General features: G+C 35.3%; 5 protein-coding genes across 5 annotated transcripts; 3 read left to right on the forward strand and 2 right to left on the reverse strand.

Annotated features, from left to right (window-relative positions):
- The first annotated feature begins 705 nt into the window (after positions 1 to 705).
- On the forward strand, positions 706 to 2,645 carry LOC149401097 (uncharacterized protein At4g28440-like). Its single transcript, XM_089613330.1, has 2 exons — positions 706 to 1,106; positions 2,190 to 2,645. The coding sequence occupies exons 1-2, from the start codon at positions 851 to 853 to the stop codon at positions 2,381 to 2,383; spliced, it is 450 nt and encodes a 149-aa protein (XP_089469456.1). The 5' UTR covers positions 706 to 850; the 3' UTR covers positions 2,384 to 2,645.
- Positions 2,646 to 5,683: 3,038 nt separating this feature from the next.
- LOC149401098 (signaling peptide TAXIMIN 2-like) lies at positions 5,684 to 6,020 on the forward strand. The gene is made up of 2 exons (XM_089613435.1): positions 5,684 to 5,787; positions 5,897 to 6,020. Exons 1-2 carry the CDS (start codon positions 5,684 to 5,686, stop codon positions 6,018 to 6,020), a joined length of 228 nt encoding a protein of 75 aa, XP_089469561.1.
- A 5,564-nt stretch (positions 6,021 to 11,584) lies between these two features.
- Positions 11,585 to 12,431, forward strand: HB52 (homeobox protein 52). The gene has a single exon (XM_089612778.1). The coding sequence runs from the start codon at positions 11,808 to 11,810 to the stop codon at positions 12,279 to 12,281; it is 474 nt and encodes a 157-aa protein (XP_089468904.1). The 5' UTR covers positions 11,585 to 11,807; the 3' UTR covers positions 12,282 to 12,431.
- Positions 12,432 to 12,576: 145 nt separating this feature from the next.
- Positions 12,577 to 14,829, reverse strand: LOC149401100 (Polynucleotidyl transferase, ribonuclease H-like superfamily protein). The gene is made up of 6 exons (XM_089612776.1): positions 14,478 to 14,829; positions 14,092 to 14,294; positions 13,932 to 14,012; positions 13,736 to 13,861; positions 13,540 to 13,663; positions 12,577 to 13,174 (listed from the first exon to the last, which is right to left on the reverse strand). Exons 1-6 carry the CDS (start codon positions 14,721 to 14,723, stop codon positions 12,980 to 12,982), a joined length of 975 nt encoding a protein of 324 aa, XP_089468902.1. The 5' UTR covers positions 14,724 to 14,829; the 3' UTR covers positions 12,577 to 12,979.
- Positions 14,830 to 14,845: 16 nt separating this feature from the next.
- Positions 14,846 to 16,720, reverse strand: HPY2 (RING/U-box superfamily protein). The gene is made up of 7 exons (XM_089612777.1): positions 16,596 to 16,720; positions 16,444 to 16,515; positions 16,098 to 16,208; positions 15,881 to 15,991; positions 15,574 to 15,713; positions 15,245 to 15,327; positions 14,846 to 15,171 (listed from the first exon to the last, which is right to left on the reverse strand). The coding sequence occupies exons 1-7, from the start codon at positions 16,692 to 16,694 to the stop codon at positions 15,023 to 15,025; spliced, it is 765 nt and encodes a 254-aa protein (XP_089468903.1). The 5' UTR covers positions 16,695 to 16,720; the 3' UTR covers positions 14,846 to 15,022.
- Between the last annotated feature and the right edge of the window lie 5,565 nt (positions 16,721 to 22,285).

Below are 22,285 nucleotides of genomic sequence, written 5' to 3' on the forward strand. Positions count from 1 at the left end.
CTCAACCTATTACGTCATTTTCCTCTGTCATCAAAAGAAAGCTCTCTAGTCTAAAGGGTCAAGAGAGAGAAATCAATTCCGGTGATTCCGCCACCGCCGTCGCTCTCGTCATGGATCGAAGTAGGCTTTCTTGATCTCTAATGTTTTGTGAAAATCATCTAGTTATAAGATCTGGACTATTTAAGGTTGTCTATTTTATGCTTACATCGAAATCGAATCTAGAGATGAAGTCTAAAACTTCACTGATTTTTTTTCGGCGTTCAAGCTCAGGTTTTGGTTCCCTGAGATTGCCACAGATTATTCTCTGGATTCCAATTGCCTTGGCCATTTTTGGACTCGAATTAAGTAACCGAGGTTTTTTCGCCGGAGGCGTCATGAACGATGACAACAACATCGATCAATGGGAGGGACGACGGAAATCGAATGGTGAATTTGGCGATCGATAGCTTTTTTAGAAGATTTTTTTTTGTCGATGAAAGTGTATACGTATGTGTGTGTGGATAGTTCGAGGAGTTTTGTTAAATTTTGATTATTTTATCTCAACTTAAAAAAATTGGGCTATTTTACCGTACTCAAACTTTAAAATTGCACATAGCCCTTTTTATAATAACAATTTGACGGAAAAAAATTAAAGGTAAAAGGAAGAAGCGCATTAAGTGATTGACCACTAAATATAGTAATTTAGTACTTTAAATGTTAATATATGAAGAGTCAGTCAAGTTATCTAAATTGAAATACCAAAATAAAAACAAAAACAAAAACAAAAAAAAAAAAATCAATCAAATTGGAATTACCAGTCTAAGAAATCTAGGGTTAGGGTTAGGGTTTTGGGTTGTGAATCGAGAAAGCCATGGCATCGAGCACGGAAGCGCAATCGGAGCAGAGCAACGCCGCGAAGAGAGGTCTGAGAAAACCGGTGTTCACAAAGATCGACCAGCTCCGACCAGGGACCACCGGTCACACACTCGTCGCCAAGGTCCTGAGCACAAACACCGTTCTTCAGAAAGGCCGATCGGTGTCGCAGCACCTCCGTCAGACTCGGATCTCCGAGTGCCTCATCGGCGATGAGACCGGAACCATCGTCTTCACTGCTAGGAACGACCAGGGTATCGCCTTCACTCATTTCCACTGTCTCTTTTTTGCTATCCTAGAATTTCGGGGATCGACAAACGGAGTATTAGTCTTTGATTGATTTTTGATAGGTTGAATCTAAATCTTGCTTTGTATGATTTTACGAGATAAGCTTTTCAATAACTACTGATTAATTGGCGATGTGATTCTAAATTTATGTAGAGTGGTTTCGAGTAATTAATTTGGTTGATTAGAAGTTTAAAGCTTTTGAGACGAGCTGGTTTAATATTGAGTTTTAGTTTCTGGGATACATTTCTGATTCGCAATTCCCATTATGAAACCTTTCGCTTACAGTTTCCAATTCCCACAACTCTGTGTATGCTTAGTGATTTTTTTGATATTCGTGTTCTTCTTTTTTGGCTGTTCTAGGGAATAGTCTTAGTTTTGGACATATCATGATCAGTGGATAAAACTGTGATGTTTATGGTTGCCTCTGTTTTTTTTTTTACATGAAAACCTTATCCTTTAGAAATAATCAGCGAGACGTGGTAGAAATGAGTCTATTGTCGGTTTGTCACTATGGACAAATTAATGTTGAAAACGAGTTTCTGCTTTTCGTTTGTTTTGCACCAACTCTTAAAACCATGTTGTGAGATGAATAGATGTGAAATCAACTTAGGATGTGATTTATTTTCTGAATGCTTCATGAGACCTTTGTGGGTGTTACTGTGTCATGATTGAAATAATCAATAATAACTTATATCTCTTCATGATTTATCAACACTGCCTATCTCAACGTGGGTGACAAGTAAGTTTAATGGTAAGAGGAAACAAGAAGATAACATGATAAGACTTTAGGCAGTCAAATAGTTAGTTAAATGTTAGGGCTTAGAATTAGTACTAGTATTACTAAAAATATCTTCCTATAAATATGAGCTGAGAATAAATCGAAAGGGATGAAAAATGAGTTGGATTTCAGGCTTTCTGTCTTGTAATTTCTCTACTGTTTATCAATGTAGTTTCAAGGTTCTTATTATAACCCTGCAACTGAATTTAGGCAATTCCGTTCATGTAATGATTGATGGTTTTTTTTTTCTCTGTTTTGTTATCCCAAGCAGTTGAGTTGATGAAAGCTGATACAACTATAATTCTTCGAAACGCGAAGATCGACATGTTTAAGGGATCGATGAGGCTGGCCGTCGACAAATGGGGGCGTGTCGAGGTCACCGAGCCGGCCGAGTTTGTTGTCAAAGAGGATAACAATCTCTCTCTCGTCGAGTATGAGTTGGTCAACGTTGGTGGCGAGGAATGAATCGTTTTGTTTATATATAAATATAAATATATCGAAGGTGCAGCGCCAAAAAACTTCTTATTAAGCCCTGATGGTTGCTAGTGTTCTAATTTGCTTCTGGTATATGGTTTGGAATATTATGTCCGAGAGAGCTTTCTATTATTTTTTTTGGTTTTGTTGTTATTATCATGAAAAATGAAAAAACCTTGAAGCAGTGGGTTTTGTTAGGATCTGACTGTAAACAGAGTATTGAAATATTAGAAAGCTCTCTTTTGGTTTCTAATTTCCATCTTTTCATCTCTCTCTCTCTCTCTCTCTCTCTCTCTCTCATTTTGGATCTAGGCCGGAAATCCTCTTAAAAGGCATTAGGGCGAGTCATCGAGCTGATATGAAACTACATTCTTTCAACAAACAATCCCAACAAGAAATTTGAATCAAGAACAGTTCAAACACATGTAATAAAATATAAAATAAAAAAAATTCATGAGAGAAAATGTGAAACTCCAAACTAATTTTTTTAGCTTACTTAGAGTTTTTATAAAATGTTGTCATATTTTTGCTTTAATCCAAATATTTGGAATTTTGTTGGTATGAAATATGAATATATATATATATATATATAGCTAGTGATATATATTGTTATATATGTTTAATTCTAGAAAATTGTGTACGTTCTTTCTTGGTGAAGTAAGATCAATAAGTGATCAAATATATATTATATATATTATATGTGATTGCCAATCGTTATCCTCGTACAAGGAAGAAGTCTTTCGACTGTGTAGAATCTTTTTAGTCTATCAACGATTCTTTAACAACTTCAAATTATTATTTTTTTGGTTAGCTTCCAACGAGGTTTTATCCCGTACAGTTTTATAATATATATTGATATTATCTCTTAGCAAGATTATAAGGAAATTCACCCGAACCTATCCAAAGTTATATAAAAGCTCATTGATCAAACTTCGTTTTTTTTTCTTCTCCCCTGCTTTTCTTCCGCAGTCTCACGTTCATTCCTTCGGCCTTTTTCTTTTTTCTTTCTTTCCAAAAAAAAAAAAAAAAAAAAACCCAAGCCATCCAATACCGTAAGATCTATCATCTTTCAGAGTCTAAAGCAATTAGAAATTAGGTTTCTTCCTTCAGTCATCTAGAGTTTTCGTGGTCAGTTCATACTCTTCCTTCATTTTTTTAGATGCTTTTTATTTCGTTTTTCATAAGAAAAATTATGTTTAATATTTCATGTTCAGAAATCAGTTTTAAGCAGTGACAAAATCGAACGTTTTAATATAGCTACAAACGGTTTTTTAATCTATTTTTTTTACGGAGTATACGTATCACATGTTATTTGATTTTGGTTCAAATTTTAGAATTTTCAAACTATCAATATTATTTTCTGAATTTGTTACGATCAGTGCGCAGACTTGGTTTTTGTCTTGATTCTTTTTAAAACAAAACGTCTTGTTTATATACCTAAAAAAATATTTTTGACCTAGTTTTCGTTCTTTATGTTTTTTTTATATCTAGTCCAGTTTAGAATTTTTGGATGCACACAAAATATATTTGGAATAAATTCTAAACAGTGCGCAGAATCGTTCCAAAACAGATTTTGTTTTTAAAAAGATTCAATATTGATTTCTTATACTTTTGCATTTATTAATAAATAATCTGAGCATATTTAGTCTGTGCCTCTGAAGTATGAAGTGTTCCAAATATTATTTTTCTTTTACTGTAGTTTTTCTTGATTTATTTTTCAAAAATTTATTTCCTTGACCCTAAGGATATTTTCGTAATTTTACACCTTCAGCCGAAATTTCAAAATTTCCAGAACCTGAGTTGTCTTTAGAACTTCTTTGAAAGAAGCTTAATAATATTTTCCGGCGATTAGGTTCCGAGCCGTTTAGCTTTCCCGAGCCGTCTAGTTTTTCCAAGCCGTCCACGACACGGTCGTACTTTTCGAAACAAAGGTGAGAATAATCTCACTACAACACGTACTAGCTCACAAATAAATTTAATGAGTATGTGATCTGATGTAGTTGTGTGTTGTGTGATTTTTCTGTGTGATTGTTTGGAATGTGTTCGATATGATATGACGATATGTGAGTTTATGTTATGGTATGCTATAAATTAGAATAGCTATAGCACGTCTTTTTCTTATATGTATGTTATCATGTATGTTTATATTGTATGTCGTTCATGTATTTAATGTAACGAATACGAATAATAAGATAAGTAAGTAAGATAGTCATACTGCCTCGAGCCAAAGAGTTAATTAGAGGAATTTCTCGAGCCGAATTATGGGCTCACATAGAGAGTTCCTCATATGTTTATTTTATATGACGGGGCGTTCTATGGAAGGTCGCATCCAGGCACGAAGCCACATGAAAGTAAGTGGGGGCTATAGCCCCCCCTCATTTTTTTTTGTATTTTTTGCCCATTTTTATTTTATTTTTACATTTTTTTACCCTCAAAATTTACGAAAAACTCTACTGAGACAAAGATGGGCTGTCAAGAACGTAGAGGAGGTAGGATGGGCAGTGGATGCATTGATGGGCCTCTATATGTTGTCAGGTATTAGTATTATGGTACTCACAACGGATTAGTCTTTATACTGCAGGCATTATTATTATTTTTTTCTTTCAAACAATAAGAAAAAAAAATTAAGAAATATTTATGGTAACCGTTCGAGCCGATGAAATTAGTAATATTATCCGTTCTTTCGTTTCTCGACGGTGAAGTAAGACTAAGCTCATGCGTCATTATCTCACTAAAATCTAGCGTTCGATACCTCAATACCTTCGGTTTAGAGTATCTTTGATTGGTGCGATTTTTTCTTGCAAATTAGCCCCCCTAACCTAGATCTCTGGCTTCGTCCCTGGTCACATCCTCATTATTCGTTTCCAAAGTGTACACCGAAATCGGTACGACTACTCTAGAGGACCCCCGAATTAAAATGTGATAGACTTTTAATAAGGTATCTTATGTCACAGTTTAGCTTAAATCGTAGAACATCGATGAAAAACTGCTCAATCGTCCATTGTTTTAATTATTGTTATTTTTATTTGTAAAAAAAAAAATTAAAAACAATAGAATAAGACTAACTAGTCGTTTGTGAATTGCAAACGTGTGCACGTCTTTCCTTCCTATTTTTTAGGACCCAAATCGCTAACGCGGTTATTTAGTGCATAATAATAATATCAACCTTCCATATCCTTCGCAATCACCCAGAAATCAGACTTTCCGTTTCCAAAATACTAGTATTATAAGAGAAGAGAAGAGGTATCATCATAATATTAGCATAATAAAATAATAATAATAATAATAATAATGGGAGATTCAAAATGCAGGCCATTGGGGTTCTTGATAGGCCTGCCCTTCGCTTTGCTATCCCTCGTCTTGTCTCTCGTTGGTGTCATTATTTGGATTATTGGGTTAGTTTCCTTATTTCATTCCAAACATTTTTTTATTTTTATTTTTACTGCCAAATGAATGAAACAACGTCGAGTGATTTACATAACATAATAAATTACTAAATAACAGGTCAGCGTTGAGTTGTGTGTGTCCGTGTTGCATATGTTGCGCTGGTATTGCAAATATGGCTATGGCCATTGTTAAGCTTCCTGTTAAAATAGTCGAATGGTTCATTGATTTGATTCCTTGCTGACAGTTTTTCATATATTTATTTAATTATTATCAGGATATATGTATTGTTACGTGTCCTTTTTTCCCCCTCTTTATTAGTTTCATGTACAAATTATATCTAACAAATTCAGGGCGTTTCAATCAGTTTTATATATTTTTCCTTTTGGACTATTAATATTAGTTTATGTGAAATGTTGTAACATAAAGATTTCTGAAATCACAATAACCAGGCAAATCAAACACAAGCTCTTGTATATTAGCCAACCTAAAGCTCTTGTATATTAGCCAACTTTTTGATTTTTTTAGAGATTTGTTAGTATTTAACCTCTTAATTGGGGAGATACTAAAATAATAGTCAAATTATTAATTTATATAGGTAACTAGCCAACATTAATTAGAGTACCAAATATACCCTTATCTCCTTTTCTCTATTACGAAACTCAGACTAAACCTAAAGAAAAATGCAAGATTCGACAAATCCGATCCAAACTCTACCTTTGAGAATCAGAGACTTCTCTCCCGGCCCTCTCAATGACGTCGTCGTTCTCTACCAGTCTGGACGGACGCGGATCGCACTACAGTTGGACTCAGTTCCGACTGTCGGAGATCAGTCCTACGGACCTTCCGAGGAGGACGATCTGAAGTTCATATCCAAATCACCGGACGATTTAGCTGGGCTCGAGATCGACAATGGCGGCGGCGGAAGAGGAATCGATAAGCCAAAAAATGGATGGGCCGTAACTGTTGCACAAACTGTTACAACAGAAATTGTGACGCTTCTAGAATAATTGTAACGAGGCTCAATTCTATCCGAAATTATATTACACGATTCTTTAATTATTTTGCCAACATTAAATCGTCAATTAATGTAACAACAATTACAAAATAAGTGAAGATTGTAATGATATAGAATGTAGGTGGTGAAGTGAAAATTATATAACAAATAATTAGCTGTTTAGCCAACTAAAACACTAGCAATTTGATTTTAGCTAACCTTTCGTTAATTTCCCGTAAATAGCCATCTTGCTTACGTGGCAGCTTATTAATTGATTTAGTTTTACTTTTTTGTCCTTACGCTATTTTAATTAGGCTTTTTTTTAAAAAAAAAATTCGAATTAAATATTGAAACCGAATAGGGAAGTTTTCAAATTTGAAATTTGAATTTGAGCAGATTTTGAAAGATATCAGCCATTAATTGTTATGTATTTGGAAATTTTCAACGTTGACTTTAGGTAATTAGTTTCTATTTTTGTTGCAATTCATTAGGTAATTAATTTCGAATTAATTCTTCATTCATTGATATTATTTTGTCTTCCATATATTCATAATTTCTAGAATTTTCGTGCTCAAAATATTTCCAGAATTTTTCAGTTTATTTACACGAATACACTGTAAATAGGCTTTGTATTTACAGTGAATATACTGTAAATAAGCTTCGTATTTACACAAATATACTGTAAATAAGCTTTCTATTTACACGAACATAATGTAAATATGCTATCTATTTACACGAACATACTGTATTTAAAAAAAAAAAACACGCTATGAGTATTCGTAAACAAACAAACCATATTAAAAAATACTAAACCAAAAAGTCAAAAGCATTCGCTGGCCGAGGAAAATTGCAAATGGTAAAGCAAAAGTTCTTATTAATTTGAAGCATGAACAACACAATCTAAAACAATGGAGTTCCTGTTTGGCTGCTAAGAAAGTACATACTAGTCTCTGTTATTCAGAGCTTCAACAAGAAAAATTCGTTATATACACATTCGTTTCATCATTTCACATCGTCGATCAAGATTAACAAAACCGCGTTATACATAAATTCCATCTCCAGTCATCACATTCTGATTCAACATTCAAAACGCTCACACCATCGTCCAAAAACGCATTACTATTTTTTCACGCTGCGCATTTTGTCGGCTAACAAGCAGAACGAAGTAAAAAAAAAACTGCATATAAAAACAAAAAACAAAATTACTTCTCGAGCTTTGGCTTTATCAGAAGAGAGCTTTGAAACGATCTCCTGAACGTCTCTGGAAGAGACGATCGCCGACATTCAAAGCTCCGATCGCGAAACCAGACTCGTGCGAAGAATCAAACCCCTAGGGTTTTCGTGCGGCTCGCCAGGCTCTCTCGATATCTCTTTCTCGGTTCTCTCTCTCTGCTCTCTTTCTTCTTTCTTCTTTCTTCTCTCTTAATGATCTTAATTAATGATCTTAATGACATTAATGGGCGGTTATATCAGAATATTTTGTATTAAATATTTTATTTTCAGCATGTTAATGGGCGGGAACGGTTGGGAGGTTATTTTGGTATTTTTATCTATGTAAATAAATTGGGCTGACTATTAAGGCTAAATCCAAAACTGTCTAAATATGGGAGGCTATTTAGCTATATTACCCCAAATTTCATAATACAACATGAGCGCTTCCGTTTTAATATATAGCAGAAGAGTCATATTCACCACAGGTCCACAAATATATGATATTTTTCCTATTTTTTTTTTTTTTTTTAAATTAAGTGAGTTAAATACCCATATAAACAATCCTTATATCTGTCACATCTTTGTTTGTTTTGTATTTTCTGTTGAGCCTGACATATTATATACAGATCAAGATTGTTAAAGCTATAGATTACTTGGCCATGAATAACATTATAGCAGAATCATTGAACATGATATTCGGATTAATTGTTAATGCTTCTACTACATTGTCGCTTTTTCATTGTTCATGGTTTGGGATAGTCTTTCGTCTTCATCATTATCTCATACTTCATATTCAAAGTTGGGAATTTATATAGATTCAACAAAATCGATTAAATATTACAACAACGTCATGAAATGGAACATACTATATAAATATATATATAAGTCGGGAGAAAAAAAATGGAACAAATTGAATTGAAAAGGTATATTTGCTTCTCAAGCCGCTCCAAGAACGCATGAATATTCAAAATTGATATGAAAGTCTCTTATGTATATTAAAAGCATAAATATTCTTATAAACTTTGTGGTTGAATATCCGGGACCGATGAGTGCCGGGACGCATAAAATGGTTTGACTATGTGAAGTTCATGCATTTGAATTTTTAGACGAAATTAATCTACATATATGCAACATAAATTTAATAATTCGATTGGTGCATGAACCACTTCTGATAGTGGTGTTGATAACAATCATTAATCATATTAGCAATTATAATTATTATTTAATGGAAATATTAATGGTAGGGAAAAGTGTTACCCGCCAAAACGACAACTTATCGTTCATGACACGTTGGCAATCCAAAATTAGAGACACTTTTCCAAATCCAATTCATGAACCCATATCAAATCACCCAAATTCAACAAATTAATTCTATAGATTTTTTTTCTTTTTCTTTTATCGTAGTTTTATGGGTCCTTTTAATTAGTTATAGCGACAATTACCAAATTTGTGACTGACGATTTCTCCACGTTAATTGCCAGGTGTTACTGGTATGTGCCATTTTTTTTTCCTTTCATATTTTGATTAGTCATTTAATCCTGTCACTCCGATATATTTAAGTTATGAACCGTGAATTTTGTTCTTGTTCTTATGAAATCGGTGTTCCTCTTAATTTTTGGTCCTCGAGCATAGACTACCCGGACCTTACCTCTAGTGTGAGTTTGAACTACCAGATATTTTATTTTTATATATATGTATAATGTCTTAATATATTCAACCATTTACTAAATCCTTATTCCTCATCTTTCATTATCGGCCAGCAAATACACAAATGCCGAATACGAAATTACATGTAGCACCAAGCCGGTCTGATATATATTTTTTTTTTTTAAATCAAATACCCATTCATATTTATGTTCTAGTAGAATTTGAGCCAATTAAATAGTTAAATACACATATTTACATTCCACAAGGACCACAACTCACAACGTGAACGGTTGAACCCCTATTTGATCAAAGATGTATAATTTAGCATTTATATTTTTATTTATGTATTAAAATTATATACCTTCATCTATTCAATCATAGTAAATATACAAAATTGTGACTTATTTAAGATGTTATGGTTTAGTATTTTAGATCTAGTTTTTGTAGACATAATAAAAAATTATCCATATTTTGAAAATTGCTTTTTATTATTATTTAAGCTAATATTTTTCATAAACATTATGTAACTCTTATATGTTTCTTATTTTTTAAGAATGTGATTGCTCAATTGTGTTTAAAAAAAAAATTATAAAACTAATAAATTACTCAGCAAGACCTAGAAGCTATAATAACAATTATAGCAAATTAACTATAATCGAATTTGCATTAGCTCCCCCTCTGCTTGTAGCTAAACCAAAAAACATTGAAAGGAAAGCTGATAAAAAAAAAAAACAAAAAAACAACTAGGTTCTTTATCTTCTTCTGAGGTGTGCTTCAAGCAAATCAAATATATTTGATTGAAAGTCAATTGATCAAGTTTTCAAAGTTCACGCTACATAAGCAAATGACTAAAAAAGCTAAACTACGTACGCCAAAGTCACGTATCTTTAAAATGACGCAATCGAAATCCTAGTGGTGTTTAGAATTGGTTTACAAATTGAAATTGTCACATAACAATAAGACAATCCGTCGGTGTAATTCGTTCATTTTTTTATGAAGCTCTCTACTTACAATCACGTGACATCAGCAATGATGAAGTAAAGCTATCTTTTATGACAAGATTTTCTTTGTCATCAAATTGCATTTACTATTTGACATCACATCGTCGATGGTCAATATCCACAGCTGCTAAAAGCCAAAAAAAAAAAAAAAACATCGCTTTCTTTTTTTCTTTCAGAAAATGGGGTTCCAAGAAGCAATGTAAGACATTTCTTCTTCGCCTTCTTTCTAATTCAGATGAGTTTTTATTTAAAAAAAAAACAGATTTTGTGCTAATTAGAAATCGCCATGTAATAATCCAAACCATAAATATCTACCAACCAAGAACAAGTAAACGTTATTTAACACTTTGGTCCCCGCCCAACTGAGGTCTGTTCTCTTGTACCATCCTTTGTTTTTTTTGTGAAATTGGATTTAAAATGTTACAATTGATATAATCCCTTGTCATTGTATCTCACATAAATAATTGATCTCATTTCTTTTTTCCGTTGATCAAGTCGTTTATTCAGTTGATGTACATACAGCTATAGAGGTGGTCAAATTCATAAACACGACACATACGAGAATTGAAAAGAGTAAATCCATACATACATATACATAGATAGATAATAAAGAACAAACACACTCTCAATTTTCATCTAAACGCCTCCACTTGACTTTTTTCAGACAACGATACATAGCAACTTTTAATTTTTTTTATTAATATTTTCTGTTTTTTATTTGATATTTTTTTCTCTTACGATTTGTTTTACTCTCTCTTTTCCATTCTCTCTTCTCTCTCTCTCTCTCTCTCTCTCTCTCTCTTGTTGTTTCAACTTTCAATTAGTAATATGTTGTTTCTAGTTTCGACTAGTAATATGATAAGAAGAAAATCAATACGTGAAAACATGAAAGAGACTGAAGAGTAGAAGGCTGGAAGAAAGATTCAATAATAATAAAATAATAAAATAAAGGAAGCCAAGAAAGACCGAATCTGACTGAGAATGGCTGCTAAAAAAAAGTCATCCACAATTTAAGAAGTAGGACCAAAATCCAACCCCAAAGTGTGTATATAAATAAACTCAGCATTATTTCCTATCTAACCAATTAATCAATACATCAATATATCGTTAAACATTATAATACACTAATCAGTAAGCCAGCGAGTGAGTGAGTGAGTAGAGGAATATAATAATTATGGACATGTATGAGAGGAAGATCAAGAAGAGGCTGAGAGAAGAGCAAGTCCGGGTCTTGGAGAGGAGTTTCTGCACGAGCAAGAAGCTCGAGCCGGAGCGGAAGATGAGGCTCGCAGCCGAGCTGGGCGTTCCGGCGCGCCAGGTGGCGGTCTGGTACCAGAACCGGCGGGCCCGCTTCCGCACCCAGTCCCTCGAGCACGACTGCGCGGCGCTCCACCGCCGCCTCGACGCTGCAGCCGCGGAGAATCGCAGCCTCACCAGAGAGCTCCACCGCCTCCGCCACCTCATCGACAAAGCCTCTTCCTCCTCTGAACCCGTCCCCGTTCCCGGTCGCAGTCAAGATCGTGACCCTCAAGTGTTTCAGTTGGATGATCAAGAGCTGTTTTCTTTCATTCATGGCTGTGCTACCACTAGTAGTGGCGGTGGTGGTGATCACGATGATGATAACATGGACGATACCTTCTTTCCGTGACTTTTATATTGTTTATTTTTTTAACAAATGCAAGCTCGTGGTCTTTATTCTTATTAATTTTATTTTAAATTATCATTTTTGTTTTCTCCGTGACTCAAATCATTGACGGTTTCATGATTGCTTGTTTATCAAGCAATATGTGTTCTCAAAGTTCATTACTGTTGTTACCCTAGCGATTTCTCGAAGATGAGCGATAAAGGAGCACGAAAGAAAAGTCATTGAATCAAAATGTGAAATAAGAATGAAATTCACACCTTGCTCGAAAGAGTAGTAAGGGACAAAGAAGCCGAGCGGCTGAACAAAAACTCGTTTATAGAAACAGAAAGGCACAAGAAAAGCAATCATGATTTGCACAAATAGTTTACTAAAGCACGGGTCTCATCAACCCACGGACAAAAAGGAAACTAACAATTACAAATAGCAACGTTTAAAAAATATATATATATATATATATATATATATATATATATATATATATATATATATATATCGAGGAATAAACACTTCGTTGGAATTCTCATTCCCAAGGACAGATTTTTTTTTTTTTTTTCAGCAACAAAGTGGTGATTAACCCTTACCTTGCATGGAGTATTTCTTGGCTCGGTGGTTAATTAACCGAGTAAATGTCTAAACCTCTTGTTTGCTGTGTATCAACAACTACAAAGCATAATGTAGAGAGAGAGAGAGAGAGAGACGGGTTATCTTAATCTTTGTTCGCAGAGGAAGTCAACAGTGGTAGAGGAGGTTCTTCGAGCAGTGAGGTGTATGAGTGCACCGTCGGAGAGCAAACGCTGCAAAACGCGACATATGTTCTTCGTGTCGTCGAATCCCAGGTGGTGACTCCCCATTGCCGGTATTTCCAGCTGCTTCATCATGCTCATCATTCCCGGAGCCTATCAACATAACCATAGCCATAAGTTGGTATAAACTCGGTATTGATCTGAAATTCACTCCTCAGTAGCAGTATATATGTAATTTTTTCAATTTACACGTCATATACGTTTTTCAAACTAATATTTTTATTTTTGTTAGAAAAACAATATATATAGCTAGTAGTATAAATTCAAGAATCACTAATGATAAATAAATTGAATATTAACAAGCATTATTTCTAAATAAATTATTTTATCGAATACCCGTTGATAACCAGTTTCACAGTAAATTTTTATCAATAAAATTGGTATTTTGATCCCTGCCCATAACCATAACCATGGCATCACTAATAAAATCTTGAAGGAACCAACGACTAAAGACTAACCCTCGTATTGTAGAAATTGAGATACACGTCTTTGAGGTTAATCCACTCCATGAAATACGAAGGAAGCTTCGTCTTCGACACCTTGCATTGCTCGGGGATCTTTGTCTTCAAATCCCAGTTTCCACTAAAACCGAACAAAGCAAAACAGTCTCACTATGATTAAAGCGTGCGAAGAAGACGAGAACGAAGAACTGACCATGTTACAAATGCAGCTTTGTTGAGAGACCCGCCGATATGTTTCTCCCACAAGTGATGAGTGGTCAACCAAGCTTCGAACTCTCCCAGAACTTCCGTGAAATCCATGGCTGTATCGTGCCAGACCCTGAACAGAACATTTTCTTTACCCGAAAACACAGACACTAATAAACAAAACCAAATTTGATAGGGCGTACCGATCAACTCCGAATTTCCCGTACTTTCCTTGAATATACTCGTTTATTCTCTGCTCGCTCATCACCGATGGCCTCACAAACCTAAAAATGCAAATGCAAATAGAAGACCAATGGATTTGAGGCAGCGACGTGTTTAATAATGAGAGAGGAGAGAGTTAACCTGTGGAAAAAATCGACAACTTCCATAGTTTTGGCATCGATCATCACCACCGGAAACTCAAGAATTTCAACCTTTCCCTCCAAATCGAGCACAAGAAAGTAATCAAATTCTTGAGAGCGCATTTTACTTAATGCCGAGGGATCAACTTGAAGATCCCGCGAGCAGCTATGGTTGAACTTCTCCAAGTGCAAAGGGTCATCCATCTACTCAAAAAAGATATTATATACATAATAATACTGACCTTGTTTCAAATGTAATCGCGTTATTTCATTGACTACATTATAATCCAGAACCCATCGCTTTTCAATACTAAACTAAACCGACTTTATTTTGGTGTAGACATTTCATCAAACAGCTAGCGTGCACAAAGAAACGACGAGGTTTACCATTGTGCATTTGCCTTGAGTGAAATACAAACACATAGGCTTCCAACGATTCTCCATGGGCTTTGAAAAAGACAACGAATCTTGTGCTGAGACCACTCTTGTTGTAATGGAGCTCTGTGAAGGACATGTGAGAGTGGCTATGGAAGAAGAGAAAGAGATGGGCAAGAATGCAAAGAAAGTTCTGGAGCCGAGGCAGAGTGAAGAATACTGAGAAACCCAGCACAGAGGGACTCTCGAGAACGACATTTGTTTTTGTTAGATACTCCGACTGTGAGCGAGGATTATCTATGTTCGAAACTTTAGCAGAGATATGTAGAGGTTGTAACTTTCGGTGGCCAAATTACAAAAATTGCTTTTCTCCAAGGGGCTAGTTAATAAATAATCGAGACTTCTTATCTATATAACATGTTAACAAACAAAAACATTCTAAAGTTGAAATACTGGCTTTACATAACACCATATCACCAAAAGCAAGCACAAGTAATACCATTTGTTTTCTTTCAAAACATGAAAAACTGGTTTCTGCAGAATTTAGTACAACAAAACTAATCATCGTCTTCTTGATCGAGTGCGGTGAAATCTTCGATAACTTCGGTGTTTGCATTTCTCTTACTCATTGACCGCAGTTCCTCGATTTCAATAAGCAACAGCGAGTCACACACGACCTTCTTCGCCTCCAAGATCTTAGGACAAGCTGTCACACCAAGTATGAGTGGTCAATAAATGAAGATAATAAAATAAATATACATATAAGAAATCGAAGGTACCTGCAACGGGACACCGGGCAGATCTATTCGGCTTTAAATAGTTCTTTATTGCACTATTTTCGTAGATATGCTTGCACTCAACACTGCAATTATGGTCAAATTAATGGATATTGAAGAGTGACTCGAATTCCATTTTTGATCGGCACAATTTTAATTAAACCGGAAAAAACATAATGAAAATCATGTGAAATGATTTACTTAGTCTTTAACCACTCCGACCAGGTTTGTGACCGATAAGAAAATTTATAAAGAGACACGATATCAAAAACAAGTATCTCAGTACAGTGGCTACAGACATTTATGATCAAATGTATAAATCTTTACGATACCTTCGAACAGGATCTGAGAGTTCAATAACGGGCTTTCCACTTAACGGGCAATTGACATTTCGAAGAGCACATTGTGTGCTTGTCATCACAATATCCTCTTGTTCCTCTCCCGGCATTGCTTGCCCTTCGTGATGAACATTCTGCACAAACATTCACTTTCTAAATCAACGATCCTTAAGATGATTATAATTCCATGCTAAATTATACCAACAACAAAAATCTGCAGAAATTTCAGATGATGAAACACAGCCTCCATTAACATTCCGCGCGAGATTTAAGTCTCACCGTGAGACAGAAAGTCACATACCCAGATAGCTTGCTGGAATTGGCGTCTAAGAGGATGGTTTTGCAGGTCCGACGGTGCATGAGCCTTGGCCTTTGACATCTCGTCATCGATAATCTTCTTGAAATCGGTTTTCTAAATTCCCAAAAACAAAAACCCAACGAACTAGCAATTTATAGCATATAAATAATTTATATAAGATAAAAAAATCAGAAAGAGCAGGGAGCGAGAAGGCAATCACCTCCTCCATAGGCTGGTAGTTATCTCCAACAGATTTAATGGCCATTGAGAAATTCTGAAAGTTCTCATAAGCATTCAACAATTCAACCATGGAATCTCCCAGCTCCTTTACCTTAAAAAAACAACTGAGATGATCAAGTTGGTATCTCATTTGTCTTACTCTCATCCTAAGAACTATGTGTTGCGAATTGTGATCGAATTCCAGATAACCAAACCATTGTGTCTTAAGAAGGTGACGTTTTACCAAGCAATAGCATAGTCTCAACAAAATCCCCCAATTCATTGTCTTGAACCCAAAGTACAATAAGATTCCATTATATATGTATATATCTAGACAGAGAGAGTACCTTTTCAGGCCGGTTTTGCTTCTCAAAATCGACAGCAAGATCTTTGATCAGACCGAAACCCTTTCGAATATCCTAAACAAGACGAACAAACAGTTCTTCGTAACGAAGTCGAGAACAGAGTGAAAGAAATCAAAGCGAGAAGAAATATTGACCAAGAGAAGCGACTGGTTGTCGGAGAAAGTCGACGAAGCGGTGTTTCGAATCCGATTCGCCACGGCGCCATTGGATCGACCGGCTGAAGTTGAAGCCATTTTTGGAGGGAGAATGGAATGACCCTCAAATGGTGGGGTTTACATCGCTTCCCTATTTTTCAAACCAGCCCCTGAATTTTTATGAAAATCTAATTGTGTCCCGTATACTTTCTGCATCAAATACATCCCTTTTTGTTTTCTTCATTCCGTGCGTGTGAGGATTTGGGCATGTTTATAACAATAATTATTAGTGAAAAGGGTGACAAAAATACCTAAAGTTTAACATTTATACACCTAATATTTAAAAATTGTGGATAAAATACCTAATATCGATATTTAGTCCATCTGTGAATACCGTTGTCGTGCATTGTCTCGGTGTTAGGGAGACCATGTCCATGATACGTCAGCTCATCGGAAGAACTGTTGCTCGTTTTTAGATTTCTAATCAGAAGGGCAGATTCGCTTTCATAAGAATGAATGTTTCGATATTTTCGCATTACTGAAGGCCGGAGCGATTCCGAGAGGATTTATTGGAAGAACTTCCTTTTCTGTTACTAGGGTGATCGGCGCGAGGCTTCATGCCTCCTAAAGTCAGTCGCTCGCCTGGCCCATCTTCCAACGAGCTCACCTTTTTCAGGGACCTCATCGGTGTCTTTTCCCTTCTCATCATGTTAAGACATCTTCCGGAGGAGTTTTTCTTTTCTTAGATGATGATATTGGGGGCTCGACAGGAAGAGTCGCCGTCCCAAGAGAACTCGCCTGAATCAGAGCTCTCTCGGTATTTTCGATTTGAGGATCAGAAGAAGGAGGCTCGGCTTTGAGATCAACGACCTCGTAAGATCGCGAAACGGGCGGATCAGCAAAACCAGTAGCAGACGATGAAAGTCGCTTCGGTTGGTTGGCGCGGCAGAGGTGGGGGAAGACCTACCGCACCATAAGCGTTGAGATTTCGGTTCATCTTGGCATGAAAAGGTGAGCTTGAAATAATTTTAAAAAATTAATAATAAATAAATAAACAATACAGCAATAATAAATAATTTTAAAAAATTTGGCGCGAGCATGTAGAGCAATCGGAATATGATTTTTTTTTTACCTTTTTTCATGCAAAATGAAGACTTCATTTCAGAAGTCCGATCAGTTGCAATTTAAGTCGGTGAAAGAATCACAGTCCGTGTCTCGAGCTCGAAATGAACCGCAATTCCTAGGCGACCTAAAAATTCTAGAAAAGGTTTTGGGAGCGGGTACCGCATTAAGGCGGAAAGGCAATCGGGAATTGAATCGATGTAAGAGTCAACGTGGCATTTAGGTTCAACAAGTAATAAATACTTGATGAACTGAGGGGTTGATTGTTGGTACCAGACTTCGTCCTAAGGCAGGCCCAATTGGGTCAGACTCGTTGAGAAGATAAGCCAAAAGTTTGATTAGCTCAACCCATTAGCGAAAAGGATAAAGAAGGCCAATCAAAGAATATAGACGTGGAGCAGCTGTGTGGATACCCCAGCTCTCCATAAAGCATATTTCAAATAATGAAGCCAATGTTTTAAATAGGATTTTTCATTAATTGTGTTTTAATACGGAATTATTAGCGTACAAACCTCATTAAATGAGATTGATGTTGATATTTGTAAGATCAAGTCCAAAAAAGGGATATGTACATGGACGAACATTATTGAGCAAAAATACCACTTTCTCTTTTGACAACCAAGTTTCGAGAAATACTTGTCCATCTTTAGAGGCTTTCAGTTCCGATTCTTGATTAGGAAGGTTAGCCCACTTCAAAACAATAAATAAAATATTATTCATATAATATTCGTGATTGTTGACCTCGGCGATTTCGGACACATCAACAAGCACATCACTGGTCAACATACGGACGATGATGATTCACAGGCGCCTCCGCCTCCACCCCTTCCTCATTCATCGTCCCAGTGTGGGTCGCATTATAAACACACACACAAGTCTACGTCGCTAACAACTCCGTCGAAGTCTACATCTAAATGCAAGTCTCAAGAACCTTAGCAAACGCCCCACATAAGCGAAGTCGGAAAGACAAAAACACATTGTGGGCCGACCACATGGACCCGACAAAGCATTGGTACTATGAGAAACTACTCTCGCATTTTAATCTTGTGAAGGGATCAAAAATTACGCTCTACAATTAAGTGATCATATGGAATAAGATTCAGAAATAGGTCCGTAAGTTTGTACCAAAAGTGTTCGTTCATACGAAGAACGTTGATGAGGATTGGTTTGGAAAGAAGCTACTGAAGTCAGGCAGATAACTAGATTACTCAGTACGTTTTATTTATGTCTTTGATTTAAACTATTGTTCAAATGATCTTAACTAACGGAGTTTGTATGTTTTCAGCACATCGATGCGATGTTGGATATTGACTTGATTCTTCCAAGATTTCCTCGTCTTTGAACTCAATAGCTTTTCCATGAATAAGGCATGAATCTACTGTTGGTGCTCTCTGAGGCGGCAAGCATGACAGTTGACGTGGTGGTGAGGGTACTACAAATTTTTTCACAAATTCTTCCTTTTCCTCGGTTCCCATAAAATTGTATTGCTCACATCAGTGCGTCCGCCATCTTCGTCACCATTGTATACTTCATCTGGTTCAGCATCTTGTATGTCATTTTGTGTCCAGTGTGCACATCATCACGTTCATCATAAATGATTTTTGTTAAATTATATATGTAAATTTTTATTTTGTAAGCTATAACTAAAGCTATCAAATTATTAAAAGCCAAACCCATTAAAGTTTGAAGCCCAAAATGACATTAGTTAACAAAAATATCTATATTCGTAGAAACGTGAAGGGCAAGTGAAGATTTCAATTTTTCTTCCAAACACAACTATTGCCGCTGCGAGTTTTAGAAACCAAAGAAAGGGTTTGACATCAATTGGAATCCCATTAGAAAGAAATCAATTGAATAGTATATCACCAATCACTTCTCTATAATGTCTTCTCAAGGTATTTAATTATTTATTTATTTTTAATTTGGAATAAAAAAAATTAGAGAAAATTATGAAGTAATAGTCAAGATAATGAAAGAAAACGTTGCTCGCTTTTTTATTGTATTTTTATTCTTTCAACCAGTTAACTAATTTATTTATTTTTATGTTTTAATTTGATGTATTTCAAATATAAATTTAAATAATGTTTCAAAATTTTCTCAGGATTGACTCTAGTATTTCTTTTTTATCTTTTTTTTAACAAGTATTGACAAATACTTTAAGAGAAAATCGAAATCTCAATCTCAAGATAAAGACATTATTGACAAAAGTGCAATGGTTGATAAAATTGCAAGGGAGGACGACGTTGGATCTAGTCCCGAAGATCTTCCCACTGGCCTTAAACTTCCTATCAATACATATCATTCCAATTTGCGCAACGGGGTTCGACGAGCTTATATGCTTAAAGGTCCATGTCAACCAAAAGATCCTTATTTTCCTTTTTAGAAGTTTGGACCAACTTCTAGACATTTTAATCGCAATTTGGTTTTCGAATACGGTAATTGGCTAGAGTATAGTATTGAAAAAGATGCAGCATTTTGTTTATATTGCTATCTTTTTAGACCAAACTGTGGATAACAATTAGGTGGTGATTCTTTCGTTTGGCTAGGATGTTCAAATTGGAAGAAAAATAAAATTTTCAAAAGCATGTAGGAGGCATAAGCAGCGCTTATAACAATTCTTGGAAAAACTACTAGGCTTTGAAAAATTAAGATCAACATATTAAGATAGTTTTGGTCAAGAAAATAGAGATATCATGTAGTGAATATCGAACTCGCCTAAATGCATATGTTGATTGGGTTCGATTTCTTCAACGACAAGGTCTTGCGTTTAGTGGCCAGATGAATCTGAATATTTAACCAATCAAGGTAACTTTATGGAGTTATTGAGATTTTAAAGTGTTCACAATAATGATATTTGTAAAGAATGACTCATTAGACAAGACCCTGAAAACCGCAAACTAACGTCACATGATATTCAGTATTATATCTGCTGTTGCTGCTCTTACTATTAAAGTTATCATAAAATATATTGGTGATGCACTTTTTCCATTTTAGTAGATGAATCTCGTGACGTGTCTATTGTTTTGTGATTCGTAGACAAGAATGGAGATGTAATCGAACGATTTGTTGGTGTTGAGCATATGATGAGTACTATATATATATATATATATATATATATATATATATATATATATATCTCTCTCTCTCTCTCTCTCTCTCTCTCTCTCTCTCTCTCTATCTCTCTCCCTCTCTCGTTAAAGGCTGCAATTGAAAAATTATTTTCTAGACATAGCTTGAGCGTATCAAGATTGTGTGCGCAAGGATATGACGGGGCTAGCAACAAGGTGAATTTAAGTCTCAAAGTACTTATCGTGAGACAAAATCCATGCGCATTCTACATTCACTCTTTTGCTCACCAACTTCACTTAGTTCTAGTAGTTGTGGCAAAGAAACGGATACACATAGTATCGTTTTTCAGCATAATTTCTATTTTGTTGAATGTCGTTGGAGCTTCCTCAAAGCGTTGTGACATGCTTCAAGAAAAACAAGTTGGAGTGACCATTAAGGCATTAAATAGTGGTGATATGGTAAGTGGAAAGAGCTTAAATCAATCTACAATCTTACCCTTAAAAGATCAGGTGATACACGTTAGGGTTCAAACTATGATACTTTGATAAGTGTGATTCCTATGTTCCAGTTTATCATTGATGTTCTTGAAAAGATTGTGGATGAAAAATTAACCAATGAACAAATATGTGAATCCAATAGTTGGATGTGATCATGTTGTTTGAGTTTGTCTTTAGTTTGCATTTGATGAGAAAGATCTTGGGGACTACAAATGAGTTTGTCGAAGGCATAACAACAAAAATATCAAGATATTGTGAATATAATGAATCTTGTGAAGACGACCAAGACACATCTACATAAGATGAAAGATGAAGAATGAGAGCCGTTATGTAGTAATGTCTATTCTTTTTAAAAAAATACAATATAGACATTCTGAACATGAATGATAGGTTCATAACTCGAGGTCGGTCGCGGCGCAATGCTTAAGAGCATACAAACATGCGTCACTTCCAAGTTCATATATTTTATGCCGTTATCGATATGCAAGTTCAAGAGCTAAATGGCCGTTTTACCGAGGTAAACTCGAAATTACTTCTTCATAATCATATAGCTTGTTTATGCCCACATGATTCTTTCTATTCTTTTGTTAAAGAAATATTTATATGTCTTGCTAATCACTATCCCAAAGAATTTTCTCCAACGAACTTTTTGAAGCTCGACGATCAACTTGGAATTTATATTTGTGATGTTCGCTCGAGCACAAATTTTGCACAGCTAAGGGGTATTGGCGATCTTGCCAAGAAAATGGTGAAGAAAAAAAAATCAAGTCTACCCTTTGGTTTATAAGCTTTTAAACTTCCCGTTGCTACCGCTAATATTGAGAGAACACTTTTTTCTATGACTAATGTGAAGAATCATCTACACAACCGGATGAATGATCATTGGATGAATGAGAGTTTGATTGTATACATAGAGAATTTTTTTTTTTATAGAATTGAAAACGATAGTATTATGGAGTATTATCAACTTTTGAAAACTCATAGAGGACAATTGTAATGAAT

Source organism: Urtica dioica, chromosome 4, assembly GCF_054948205.1.
Source record: "Urtica dioica subsp. dioica isolate 48M chromosome 4, U.dioica_male_clone48M_v1_H2, whole genome shotgun sequence".
In the NCBI taxonomy this organism is placed as follows: domain Eukaryota; kingdom Viridiplantae; phylum Streptophyta; class Magnoliopsida; order Rosales; family Urticaceae; genus Urtica; species Urtica dioica.